The sequence below is a fragment of the Petromyzon marinus genome, chromosome 3, assembly GCF_048934315.1.
Source record: "Petromyzon marinus isolate PM22_M1 ecotype Great Lakes invasive population chromosome 3, UKy_Petmar_22M1.pri1.0, whole genome shotgun sequence".
In the NCBI taxonomy this organism is placed as follows: domain Eukaryota; kingdom Metazoa; phylum Chordata; class Hyperoartia; order Petromyzontiformes; family Petromyzontidae; genus Petromyzon; species Petromyzon marinus.
The window spans coordinates 16,901,812-16,915,764 of NC_133669.1; the positions used below are offsets into that span (position 1 = coordinate 16,901,812).

Here is a 13,953-nt window from a genome sequence, read left to right on the forward strand (position 1 = left end):
TTGTACAGCTACTGCAACTGCAGGTGGGCACTTGGCGCACACGCCGTTGAGCATATACGCGGTGTGTGTTGGCGGCAGGGCGGAGGAACTGGGGCAAGGGTCACGGTAGGCCTGAGTGGTGGCGTGTACGCAACAATGAAAGGGGAGGACGGTGCCTCCTGCGACCACCTTGTCTCCGACAGTGCATGTGTGCAACGCACGCCACCCACACAAGCCTGGAGCAAAAGAGGAGACACGACGCTACACTTTGATACTGGAAAAAAGGTCCGATGATATAGGTCGCACCAAACTATAAATGCTCCGATCAGTGCATTGTCTTGGTACTTTTTGCCTTTTGGCATTCTCTGGTCTCACACTGGTGAGACACGGCCATAAAGAAGGCTGTTTCTGGTGTAGCCAATCAGTTTCAAAGACTGCCCATATATTGCATTTTTAACACCTGTTGTATTGCCAGAAAGGGTAAAACCTATTCTTCATATTGGAGAGGTTGCTGAAATTACCTTGCGTGGAGACCCTGTACCAAATGACAAAGCAGAGCATGTTTTACAGTGGTAGCAAATGACAATATTTAATGGCGTGCTATTAATGTTTTGTTAATCCTGTTTTCAATCTGCATGATAGAAAAATGTAACACACCAATTTTCAAGCATATAGGTTTAATATTCAAAACAATAAAGTTAAATTTACAAAACATACATTCATTCATAAGGTATCTTATGGCGAGACCATACTGCAAGTTACACACAACACTCTTACTTGCTGTTCCAGAAACAATATGGACTGTTAAAAAATATCCATAAAATGTTCTCTAGCGTTACATTTCAAGAATCACAGGTATGCCACCTGTGTCAGCCATTATCTCCCAAAAATTCGTTGGGGAATAATCGCAGAAATACTTTACAAAACAATGCTATCGTTCTCTGTATGTACACAAGTGCTGTTTAAACTGCTCTTTATACAATTATGAAGGTCTGGTAAAAAAATAATAATTAAGGAGGAATATCCATTTCTTATTTAATAAGCAAAGACATACGTGCAGTTTACACAAAGCCGATTGTGACACGAGATAAATTGTCTGCAATGGACGTTTCAGAGCCCCCTATAAGGGGGACTTTTCCACTGCAAAGAAACGGGCGACTTACCACTGGGGTAGACACATGCACTGCTGCACTATCCACAACCACTAGCTCCTGTGGAGCTCTGTGCTGGCACTAACCCAGTCAGGGGGTGCACTTCAGCCTCTCTTGGCCCCTGTGTTTATTACAAATGTAGTGAAGGGAAACTATGTACATTTCACAGCTTACAATATATATAAAACTCCCTGCAATAGCACAGAAAGCATTCCTGGTGAACTCCACCCTAAACTCGTTCTCAGCACAAGAAATCAAGTACACACATGCTCTCCCTTCCTTATATGCATTAAACACTGTTACAAAACTACTGTAATTTGAGACTGACTGCATACGACCGGGTTTAGCATGTTTCTACTTTGAAGGGCTACGTCGAGATAAAGCACAGATGTCAACGTGGACATACTTTGGTCACATCCCAGTGGTCTTATACAGTGATGTACCCAAGCGCAAAACCTCCAAATTGTGTTCTTCATGTTTTAGCTTTGTTCTTTTATTACCAAAAATTATTGTAAACAAAAACGCACGCCGTATATGTTCATGGAGCAGCAGGTGTATGCTTGTTGTCGCTGAGCATGACAATCTTTTTTGTTGTATTTACAAGTCCTGGATACAGCACCTACGTTTTAACATTGGCCTTGTATAGTGTGTCATGAACGTACAACAATTTACAGGCGTCTTCACCGATGGCTTGACCTTTGTACAGCATACCTGGCAGTGTGGATCCCAGGCTCTGAGGGTATTTTATTATTTAGAAAATTGTAAGTCTTGGAGTGAAGTGATGTAGACAAATTTGGTAGTAGTGGCAAGAAGAGCATATTCCAGCTTCTGTTGAATTATCCAGAATTCTTGATTGCATCACAATCCTTCTATTAAAATTTCTGCTAAACAGATCAAGTTCAGTTTCAGTCTTCTCAGATCAACATAGTTTTCTTGGCGTTATCAAGTCTCGGTTTTCTTAGGTGTTCAAATAACGATTCTTTGCAAGAGCTTGTATTCTTGTCTTAACAGTTCAGGGAATTTTGCATATACAGTATAAACACGCTCGGGGCCCCTCACAACCGGCGGACTTGCAGCGGCATGCTCGTTTGCACGTACTGTACACCTTGCCTCACAGCGGTTCCCATCACCACCGGGATGGCCTGTGGAGAAAGTAAAGAGATCAATGTGCACATGTGCACGTGTTCGCGATGCATAGTCTGGTATACCGAGCCCAAGCAGCCGAACCCTACTGGTGCCCTCTCAGATGGCGCAAAGCCAAGCCAGTGAATCTTGCGGCTGTTTACTGGGCACAGCAATACACGCCTGTGACCTCGTGTTTTTTCTAGGTGAAGGTTGGTGGCCTGTGCATATTTGTTAAAAACCCAACCTCAGCAGGCTAGGCAATGCCCAGGAATCAAAATAAAGTCATTTTGCAAAAGCGTCTGTGCAGATATTTTCACGATACCTCTTTTAATGCACGAGTTTCTCCATACGCGAAACGGTCTTTAAAAAAGAAATTGGGCCAAGCATCCCAATGCAGGATCCTCCCATGTAACAGTTCCAAGACTCGGGGAGGGGTTTCTGGCTAAATTACTTTATTCTCATTATTATTACCACTTACAATTGTGGGCTGTGTTGTCTGGATGAACGTTGTCTGTGGTTGCACAGGAATCAACTTTATGGGCTGGTTTGTGGATACGTTGGTCACTATCTGCAAATAAATGAGACCGTGTGGAATTAATCACGCAAAGCAGAAAAGATGTTGATGCATACAAGCAACTGGTTCACATTGGGAAGAAGTTTTGGGAAAGACACCACGCCACAAAAGAGTTAGTTTGGAACACACTAATCTCTACGATGCCATTGTTAGTGCGCACTGTCATTCATAATACCTGGGCAGTCGCGCTTGTTGGAATGAATTTAACCTGTGAGAAAATGCCAGAAAATGTATTGACTCACCACCATTGCAAAGGTAATATAATAAATAGCATTAACGTATGTATGTAAACATTCCTTCACACCATACTTGGCCAACCGTGCTAATCGGAGGTGCGGGTTAAGTAGAAACTAAATACAGTTTTATGCCTCTTCATGTGCATTTAACATGAACAGGCAAATACAATAAAACCACATCACTCCAATATGGATCACTCACAGGGCCACGCCAGTCTGCAAAATTAGTACAGGGTCTAACACGGGATGTGAGCAATCCTTGGAGTTTTACTGTGTTTGGGTAGGAAATGGTGACATGCCATTTATACGAGGGGGTAATGCTAAATCCCCTCAAATGTCTGCAACCTACTTTCTGTACTACCTGCTAAATGCTACCTTTCTGATACAACATTTTTCACATCACTGGATATTCTTTGACATTCATATTCCCGCAGGCCTCAAAATGTTCTTACTGGTTATAACTCAATGTACAATTTCACCTACATGTGATTTAATCATCATGATTCGCAAACAATTCATTCCTATGTGCACATTTTGAAAGTGCATACAGTAAAGTGCAAGAAGCTATTTCAAGAGATGAATCGAATAACCACTACATTGCTTAGAGCACACAGTACGGCTTTACTGTCCAAGAGACATTTCAACAAGCGAGCGCGCTGCGTGAGTTAATGACATATGGGGGCGAGTGCCGCCACGGGCAGGACGGTTGCCCCGCTCGGCGTACCGTAACGTTCTCCTGCCCCTTGTCCTTGACCTGCTCCTTCACCCCCATCGCCGTCGCTGCCGCTGCCGCCACCACCACCGCCGCCGCCACTTTTCCCTCCGTGTGCGTGGAGGTGGCAGTAGCTACCTGCTGGGCCGTCACCTTTACCGCCGTCTCCGGCACCGCCTCTGCCTCCACCTCTGGCTGGGTGCTCGCTGCAGCCAGCCGGGGCACATCAAGGGGACAAAACACACTCATGGTCAAAAGCGATCGGGCAAAGCAATGAGGTTGGTTAAGATTTATTGCCCTTGCCAAAACCGAAACCAAATTAACCGGTGAGGAGACATTCTAGGCCTCTCTCGTGAATGTCTACTGTGGTGGACCGCTATTGTTTAGGAACTGCTAGTAAAACACGAATATTTCAGGGATTCCTTTGACTCGTAAATTTACATTAAAGCAAAAAAAGTGTTTTAGCTTTTGATAATTCATTCATGAGAGGGTAAATCTACTTGCAAACAGAACAATATTTTAAACATCCTTTACAAAATGTTGAATATATGCATTTCAGATGCAATGACTATCAGTAAAAATTAGCCAAATGTAACAGATTCGATCCAATGACAGTTAAAATCAGGTTACTCCTGCCAAAACAGCAAACAACTCGCAGGACACCATGTCACTTACTGGCTATTAAAGTGAAACAATTCCATTTTGCATAGCAGTGAGTTACTACTCATTCATTTACATGTGACTGAATATAACCTAAGTTATTTCGCCTGTTCCTGGAATCTCAGACCGAGTGTTGTGAATTTGGAAACCCAGAATTAGCGAGCACTGCAAGAATCTGAATCAAACCAAACCGGCGTGCGTACCGAGATGGGCGGGTTGAGCCCCACCTGACTGCGTGCAGGTCTTCATGTGCTCGGGCCAGTGCGCCTGCTGGCAGGGGTAGTCGCAGTAGCTGGTGTTCCAGCAGCAGTAGAAGATTGCCTCCTTGCGGCAGTAGGCGCACCACTGCTTCTTCTTGGTCTCCTCCACCACGGCCAGCTTCTCGATCTCCGTCTGCTTGCGCACCTCGCCCATGAGCCGGTCTCGCTCCTGCTCGAAGCTCTGCCGCATTTCCGCCATGGTGAGCTCTGAGGGAAGAGGATGCACGCGCACGCTCCCCTCAGCACGGGGCCCCCCGTGGCGGTGGATGCTCAATAAGTGAGCGTCAACACGGTCAAAGTGAACATGGGTTGGTGCCCGTAGCAGAACCCGTGCCAGTGGTGGAAAATGCACTTTCCTATGATAGAACAGGTCTGTCAAAAATATTTTCGAGGCCCAAGGCAAATTGCCAGATGAGGCCCCTTCTCATTCCCCCCATGGCCCTTTGATGTCCCCTTGGACCTGAAGTCTGGAGTAAAATGACCCCAACTGCCCCTCCCTTTATGGCCCTGATGACAGACAGCACTGTCTGTGGGAAGTCAATCATGGTTGTATTATGGACAGGCATGCCCTGCCCATTACAATTCCCACCACTGGCTCAAGGCTGCAAAACAAGAGGATGAGCACTGCTCTCCACACTCATTTATGGGGAAAAAAATACTTTTAAATATATATGTTGAACTTCTTTCGCACCGTACATTGCCAACCGTGCTCAACAGAGGTGTGAGGGAAGGACAAACCAAATAACAAATGTGAATATTTGTACTTTAAAAAATACTTTTAAATAAAGTCTTCAATTAACCTCACCAATGATGGGGAGGATGGCCGCAAATAATTAAAAATCGCCGATAATCCACAAATATCCATTTTCCGTGGATCTCTATGCCAAAAACCACTAATAAAGGTATAAATTAAGTTAAGAAAATTGAGTTTGTTAATGAACAAAAAAAGTTCAGTAAAGAATTGATGGATCAATACGCGTGCTCGGTGATAACACTTTCCTGCTCCCCCGCAGAAGACAAGCCCACTAGGTGGACAGTAGAGCCACGCTAATCGACATCAAACTCACCATTGTAAAGATATGCAACTACTGTACTGTATAGGAGACCACATGGATTTGGGATTTACCAAAACATTCGTTTAGTTTAAGCATGAATAAACATTTCCAAGAATAATAACTGTTTTTAGATTATTCATTTTGGTTAAGGGAAAATCCATGAGTTAACAATTTATGTAAAAATGTCGGGTTCGGAGTTAATCCGCAAATCGGATAAACCGCACGCGGATAATTATCGAGAGTACTATACGTGGTTTGTTGTCATTCACCCACACCTTTGATTAGCACAGTTGGCTACGTATGGTGGAAAATAAGTGTATTGGTTAAAATAAAGGTAGTTAAAAACAACATGAACGCTGCCAATTGGGTCAGCGCATTGGATCGCACCAGAGATTATGCGTGTGTTTGCAACGGTGACTTGCCTGCATTGTGCTTCATTTCCAACAACTCCTGTTGATGAAGCCACTGAAGCTTTTCAATTTCTATCCTTAACTTTCTTATCTGTGGAAAAGGAAATTCCGTAGATGAATACAGCACAACAATCGCAGGGATTATGGACACCCAACGTTCATACTGTGTTAGCCCATGGGCGCCCCAAATATCAGATATTTAACTTTTCCGTACCACTTGGGGTGGCAAAACTTCAGTGGTAGTGATATTTATATGTTCATTACAAACGAGTGGATTATCTCGAGCAGAATAACGATACATCCATTCAAATATAGATTTTTAAGCTAACGATATGAGATCGTGTGTGTACAATGTGTTTTTTTTATCATATATGTTATAAGTAATGGTATCACGTGACACCTGTAACCGCTGGACGTGGCTACATTTACCACAATGTTCACAAAATGTTCACCCTGATTTTAAGGGACATTTAATTATCAGGGTGTTGGAGGGGGGGACAACACACATGTTATTGGGCCAATAAATATATCTAATGTTTTGCCACCTCAGGTGCTAGAAAGTAATGCTCCAGCCCATGGACTATTGCAAACAAGGACTAGCACTCTGCAACCATTGCGATAACCTGGACACACCACAGCATTGCTTATTAAACAGCACAGGCGACTGCTGTGACACGGGAAGGTTTGAGCATTCCATTTGCGTAAGAGTGCGCATGCAAACAAAGCCCTACTTTCTCTTACCATAATAAAGACTGTCAAACCAACAGGGCAGGGAGAAGAGAACTTTCCCTGTCCTCCCCCCACATCACACCCTGGGTGCCTCCTCAAGCAAGCCACAGAAATCTTTCTCAACCAGTGAAGGCAGGCAAAGCAGCTGCGATGTCTCTGTCTGATTCACATTGGTATAAGACGCTACGAAAGGCCCAGAGAAAGGCAGGCAGTCTTTACCTCCGCTAGAGTGTTTCCAGAAGAACCCGAAGACAGATCGTTGTACATCTCCGTTACGGTGCCTTTGATGGCTTCCATCATCTGCTAACAGAACGCATTAGAAAGCAATGAGCTTAGCCCTTGCTTCCGGGCCGACCCGATAACCCGTCTAAGTCACGCAACCTGCATGGGTAAGGAATGAAGTATTTGTCAGTAACACTGCTCCTCCATTGTCACTTGAGCTTTTTCTCTACCACCAAGGCTGCTGTTTTATAGCACTATGCCGTGGTAGAGAATTACTGTAAATTTTACCTGCTTGCCTGACCAAAGAGTGAAAAATAGGAGTTAATAATTGGAAATGAAAAAAGAAACCAAAAAAAGTAAATGAAATAAAGCTGAAAAATGGTAACAGAATGACAATGGCAGACAAGATAACCCTCCTAAGCTATGTGCATAACTTCACATTTTGCTGTCGCTGTGTTTGAATTGTTAATGTATAACTTAGCTGGCATACATTGGCTTTTGTTCATTAATCTGAATTGCAATGGTTTCATTACTACTGCAACATAGAAACCAATTTTTTGCAAACTAAGACCGCACTATTCATGCGAGCAACTATTATGGAGTGAACTATCGTTTCCGAGCCTCCCTTCAGAGCCTCCCTTTCATTTCAAACCTCTACACACACCTTACCTTGCCAAGCACTGCGACAGAGACACCAGCTCTTTTTACACAAAAGAAAATAAACTCCAGAGCAACCAATCGTTCTGATGATACAAAATAACCTAATGTCATTCATTCAGATAGGTTATAATTTGTAATCAGTAGTGTACCGACAGATCGATGACTCGATTAAAATGTATCTTACACCCACAATACATGAAATTGTGAGTTTACTAGTTCACTAAAACGTGACTGCTACGGCTACTGGGGGCCATTACATTCACCATAAATGCAGTGAACTGGCTTATTTTCTTTTGTGTAAAGAGGGCTTCCGTAAACCAACCATTTAGCCCAGTTGCAAGCCAAACCCATGCACGCATCAGCAAGATTCGTCTCCCCGCACCTTGCTCGTGTACTTGGCGATGTCAGCCGCCACTTCTGCAGAGTTGCTCCCAACGCTGGTAGTTTCGGCTTTGGAGAGGGGGGAGATATTAGCACCCCCTGCGCCCCCTGCTGCTCCTCCTCCCCCACCACCGCCCCCACCCTCGCCAGTTGCAGGCAACTTCCGACTCCCGGCAGATGAGGTTGCTCCCGAAAACGAGCTGGTAACCAGGGTGACTGTTGCCGTGGTGACAGTTGGGGTGGATTTTGGGGGTGGTGCTGGCAGGATATCTTTCTCCTGGGTGGCTGCATTATAAACAAGCAAGGGGGGGAACACAGACATGGAGTACATGTTATGCATAAGGCGCAATTTTACTAGTGCTTGAGTGGCCTTGTTAACAATTCACTGAATGAAGGAACTCATGCATTACATAATTGCATACATTTTACGATTGTACTGGTGTTTTAAAATTCGATGCATTTATCTTGCAAATCAAATCTCCTACAAAGTATATCTGAACCCGTTTTACTGTAGACTGTGTAAATAAAAAAGGTCACGATGACAATAACATTACCAATGATGTCGGAGACGATTACAGAAATATTGCTGATGTTTATGATAACAGTAATGATGACAAGACGATAAAAAATGGATGATTAACGATAACGACAACGATGTACATATTTGCGAGTATATTTTCAGGCAGCTGCCTTCTGACCTTTAGTCGCCTGCCTGGTGGCGTAGCGCGAGCCCATCCCTTCTCGCTGTTGCTGCTGCTGCCTCTGCATCCGCTGGTTGTGCCACTTCTGTGAGGACGTCTGAAACTTGCCGGGGACTGCCCAGGAAGACGAGCGAGTGGTTGTTGTGGTGGATGTGGTGGCGGTGGCAGCGGCAGCAGACCCACTCGGAGAAGTACCCTGCCCTCCAGCGCTGTCCTTGGGCAGAAGCAGCCGCTGCTTCTTGATGGGACTCACGACTGCCACCGTCGCAGGGGTGGCTGGGGTGACAGATGAGGTGGAGACGATGGCTGGTGGGGAGGCGATGGATGGCGAGGCGGAAGGAGAGGAGAAAGACGAGGAAGATGACGGCTTGGGGGTTGCAGTGGAGGTTTTCTGCTTACCAGTGGATGAGGGCTCAGGGAGTTTGGCCGCTGGTGGGGGACCTGCCGAAGAGCTGGCACGATCTGCAGTGACATACGCGCACAGCACAGCCACGCTAGGAAAAGCTCTGTAATGACGTTTAAAACAATTCAACTCTTAGATCTGCCTGTGAGTATATAGTAATATTCAAATGCACTTACGAGCATGAGGCAATGTCTCTGAAATACACGTTTTGATAAAATTGTCTTAGAAACGTTTCAAAATAAACTTAAGAGTCTGCGTACAATAACATTAACTTGACAGAATATAACTCTTCTATGCCACACCTCAGCGCACTTTAACAACCCAACTTTCACAGCCATTTCTCTTGTTCGTCTTTTGCGTGGGAAACAAGGCTACAGCGCAGTGCCGCCCCCCCCCACCCCCACCACCCATGTTCCGCGTAAAGCGGCCAAAGGCACAGCACAACAAGCGACTCACTGTTGGTGCTATGCTGCGTGGGATTTGAGGGTGCCTCTTTTCGGGGTGGAGATCGGCTCGTCCGTTTCCCTGTCTCGCCATTCCTGCCCTTTCGCCGTGAAGAGGATGGTGGTGGCGCTCCCCTTTCATCGCGGCTCTCTTCCCCAAGGTCAATGACGAGCTCGCTCTCCGAATCGCTGTCCAGGCCAAGGGAGTGCGGCGAGTCTGGGTCGTCGTCATCGTCGTCATCGTCCTCCTCCTTGCAGGGCGCCGCCCGTACACGCAGGGAGCGATGTGCTTGCTTCTCATCAGCATCGCTCGGGCTGCTCGAAGCCGTATCCCTCCGTCCGGAGGGTTTCTCGTTGCCCGCTTTGTCCTGCCTGGCGCTCATATTCCCGTTCTAGTAGCCGTGCAAACGCATTCAAAATAAACGACAAAAGACACTATGATGAGATAGCTATTTTTTATATTAATTTAAATAATGTACAGCGCTTTGTCAATCCAGTGTAGGAGGAAGGTCTCCCACCACCGGCTCCCTTCCCCACACAGTGTCAATCGTCGGGGTTATTTGAGAGTACTTCAAAACGCTAATCAGCGTGGGTTGGTGAAGGAGAATATTCAAGACTGCTTTAGGTATTACTGATTATTGATATTAGCTTAAGCTGGGAATAAAACTCCTGAATTAGCAAATAGAATAAAAATCATCAATTGCATTTTACAGAAATGTTTGGACATCAGCCTATAAAGCCATGCACTGTCCTGTAGTATACAAAAAACTACCACACTGCACCGTGGGAGATCACAAGGATTGGAATTTGACAAACACTGGACAAGTAATTCCTTAACAAATTTCAGACTCCCTTAATGGACTGGACTGGCTCTTCTTATTTGCAGCAGCGGCACATGGCCTGGTCCCCACAAGTACTAATCACCTGGTGGGGGGGGGGGGTGTGGTATCACATGAATGTCTGAATAGAATGGAGGCTCCCTTAAGAGACTGGCATGCTTCATGTTATATGTGTGCAGCAAAGTGTCCTGGACCCACCCTTACGACTCACCTGGCTCAGATCCTGCTTGACACCACCGCTGTCACTGGTCGCCGTCTCTCCTCTGCCAGTACTGTTGCCGCCGCCATCCCCCCGCGCGATGGCGCCACCCCCGAGTCCTCGGCCTCTACCGTCTGCGCCCAGTGCACCCGGTGCCGAGGCGGCAGAGGCCGCCACGCGCCGTGCCCGTCGAGCCGCCAGGCCCCTCTCGTCGTCGTCCTCGGCGGCGCTGTCGGCCTCACTCTCGCTCGAGTTCTCCGACATCTCCCAGTCGCTCTGCTCCTCGGATGCCATCTTCTTGATGCCTGAGTTGGTGAGCGGGCAGTTTCAAGGAGGCATAACAGGCAATTTAAAAAATGGCAAAAGGTTAAACGTCCCGTTTTGTGTAAGAACACACTACACGTCATGCTCCAAAACGTGCAATTAATTTTTATACACTTTGGTTATCTTGAAATGTTTTCCTAGTTAACTAATTTCCTATTTTAAGCAGAAAAGTTGTGAGGTTAAGTCGAGGTAACATTTTAAACGCTCCCAATGGGAATTTGAATAATCTGCAATGACCTTGTCATTATTATTGTGCATCCACAAATATTTTAAATGAGTCTACATTTTAAGAATTTAAAACATAAGTACCACCTCATCATGGATTGTTAAAACATTCTTCAATTTAAGCTCACACAAAATACTATTAGTTAAACCACAAGTTAGCAGCTGTGGTGTATTACTTGTTGTTATCATGAACATCAGCAACGACCAAAGGCCCTTCAGAATGTACCCAAACATCACTGGTTCATATTACACTGGCCGTAAAATGAACTAGGCACCAAATGCTAAAGGTAGCTGTCATGCCAAATAACATAAAAATCATTCAAAGGAGAGGTCATCAAGGCAATACCACGATACTTTGCCATAATTTGTTCCAAAAAAATAAATATAAACTCATGTTTCATGAGCGTGTGGCTGTCTTCCTGTCTCCTCTTCAAGATTACATCTGCAATGCCATGGACATTTATAGCACCCTCGTGCACGAACGTTTTAATAGTTGCTTTGTTAAATTTGTGGTCAGTTGCATAACGCACTTAAAAGCGCAATTTCCATTTCAGCAGTTTTCTGTAAATAAAATGCAAGGTATTATGTGAGAAAAGCTTTGCTTAATGTAGTTGTTTTGCTGATACTGCTTGGCATCTGGGGGGAATACTGGACAACCCACGAGGGGAAAGCAGTCAAAATTCTGTCTGGATGACTTCAAAGCAACGCCTTGCTGCCATCTCCTGACCACCTAACAGCCCCATACCTACAATAGCCGATAATCCTGGTGGTTACTTATCAATGTACTAAGCTTTACCCTACTTGACTTCCCTGGTCCCCATGGTGCATTGACCATGACAGTAACATAGTAACTACTCCTGCCTCGCTCAGTCTACTAACACGCATAGGCGGGAGGAGGGGGTGGTTATAAATAACAGGTGGCTGTACCGAGGGAGGCTTTGCAGTTGGCGATGGTCTTGTCGAGGTTGAGGAAGAAGCTATTTTTTATTTGTTTCTTTGGCGACGGGGCCATGGAAACGGGCGCGGCGCTCTGCTGCACGGTCTCGCTCAGCGCCTCCAGGTCCATCTCCGCCTTGCTACGGTCTGGATGAGTTCGCAATCAGAACAGAGGGCACACGCATGCCGGGTGAGTGTGCTGCTGCTACAGCAGAGCGAGATTCAAAAGGGAGGCGATAGACGTCGATGTTTCGTGACGCAACCTCGAACGGAAACGAGGTGTCGTTTGTGCAGAAAGCAGGCTGGTGTTTTATTATGCATGTTGCGGTTTCGCCCTCCCTCAAAATTCTATGAATCGCAACAATTTTACATCGCGATTTGACTAATGAATCAATGCTCGAAACAAATGTGTTAAATTCTGTGCTTCTAGTACGTGCAAGGTTTACGTGAAACACTTACATACAACACATATATACGAACTGAAATGTATTGATTCTGACACGCACGTTTTAAGAGTAACAATCTATTTTAATCGATATATCTATAAATAGCTTCACATTTTTGTAATACATCCGTGACATTAATATGCACAAAAATATAACGTGCCATCTTGTTGGACATACGAAGTAAGATTTAAAATTATGTTATATACATACCCGTGCACCCTGTTTCACCTTACCCAATCCACAAGGCATTCTGGGACTACATAAGCCTAATATTATGGTGGGCATTCTCTCAATGACAGGTATGTCAGTGTTATTGTATATGACCAATGAAGAGCAATCGTTAGAGATTCAGTTTAAATTATTTAACCATTAAATTGGTTTGTTTTAAGAGTGAATTGTACAATCACCACCTTCAAATTTAGAAATGGGGCAGTGCGAAATTGTACGGTCCATAATTTGGTGTTCATGGCAGCAAGTTTCAGAATCCCCAATTCAAAGGATATGGCTAGGTGGCACTAAATTTGTTTGCATCCTGTATTTAACCCGGAGAAAATATGAAACAGCACTGCCTATTTTGCAAACGCGAACTGTGTTACATCAAGAACAATAAGAACAGAATATTGAGAAAACATTTAAATAACAAATAGACTAAATGTATGAATACAATATAATGTGAATAATACAAAATAGAAAGGTAAATTGCACTAAACACGTAAATACATTACAAGCTACAAAATTACTTAAGGAAACGAAAGTGACTAAATTTGGCAAGTCGAGGTAATGGGAGAACATTTCACGAAATATAATTAAATGTCACCAAAATGGTTCGGGAAAAGTCAGAAAACGTTAAAACAAAGTCAATTTAAAAACACATTACGAGAGTTTACATCAAGCCTCTTGCTCATCCATGTTTCTTTAAACTCGGCTATGGTCGAGACTGACTATGAATGCTCGACTTCGTGGGAGGTGGAGCCGCCTTTGCACTTCAGGCGGGTAATGAGGGCAGCTGCTGCAACCCGTGTGCTGGGTGCGAGGGACGCAGGGGCCGCACGGCCGCTCACCCAGCTTGAGGTTGAGGATGCTGCTGGCCGGTGAGGTGCGGGACAGCTTCTCGGATTTAGGAATCACATTGCGGCTTGATGACGAGATGGAGGAACCCGGGCTCTCCACCTTGAGCGAGCCCTTGAGAGTACTCGGTGACCCTGTAGACCCACATGCAACAAAGCGTGCTATTCCAATAGAACTCGGGCACAGAGTCGTGTCACGTTAAGCAGGCACATATT

The 13,953-nt window shown here is 45.0% G+C and overlaps 1 protein-coding gene across 14 annotated transcripts in view; it reads right to left on the minus strand.

Moving 5' to 3' along the window:
* Nucleotides 1-639: 639 nt before the first annotated feature.
* LOC116955618 (MYND-type zinc finger-containing chromatin reader ZMYND8-like) overlaps nucleotides 640-13,953 on the minus strand; it is a 60,127-nt gene continuing 46,813 nt past the window's right edge. For 9 of the 14 annotated variants that reach the window (XM_032976838.2, XM_032976849.2, XM_032976829.2 and 6 more), the window contains 13 exons: nucleotides 13,732-13,872; nucleotides 12,216-12,371; nucleotides 10,752-11,044; nucleotides 9,715-10,093; nucleotides 8,853-9,317; nucleotides 8,156-8,439; nucleotides 7,111-7,194; nucleotides 6,175-6,253; nucleotides 4,641-4,904; nucleotides 3,790-3,983; nucleotides 3,005-3,037; nucleotides 2,734-2,823; nucleotides 640-2,272 (listed from right to left, as the gene is read on the minus strand). In XM_032976838.2, the coding sequence (XP_032832729.1) occupies nucleotides 2,186-2,272; nucleotides 2,734-2,823; nucleotides 3,005-3,037; nucleotides 3,790-3,983; nucleotides 4,641-4,904; nucleotides 6,175-6,253; nucleotides 7,111-7,194; nucleotides 8,156-8,439; nucleotides 8,853-9,317; nucleotides 9,715-10,093; nucleotides 10,752-11,044; nucleotides 12,216-12,371; nucleotides 13,732-13,872 (2,549 nt within the window). In that variant the 3' untranslated portion in view covers nucleotides 640-2,185. The remainder of the gene's footprint in view (nucleotides 2,273-2,733; nucleotides 2,824-3,004; nucleotides 3,038-3,789; nucleotides 3,984-4,640; nucleotides 4,905-6,174; nucleotides 6,254-7,110; nucleotides 7,195-8,155; nucleotides 8,440-8,852; nucleotides 9,318-9,714; nucleotides 10,094-10,751; nucleotides 11,045-12,215; nucleotides 12,372-13,731; nucleotides 13,873-13,953) is intronic. The other 5 variants (XM_032976785.2, XM_032976795.2, XM_076075212.1 and 2 more) reach the window with 5 other exon arrangements.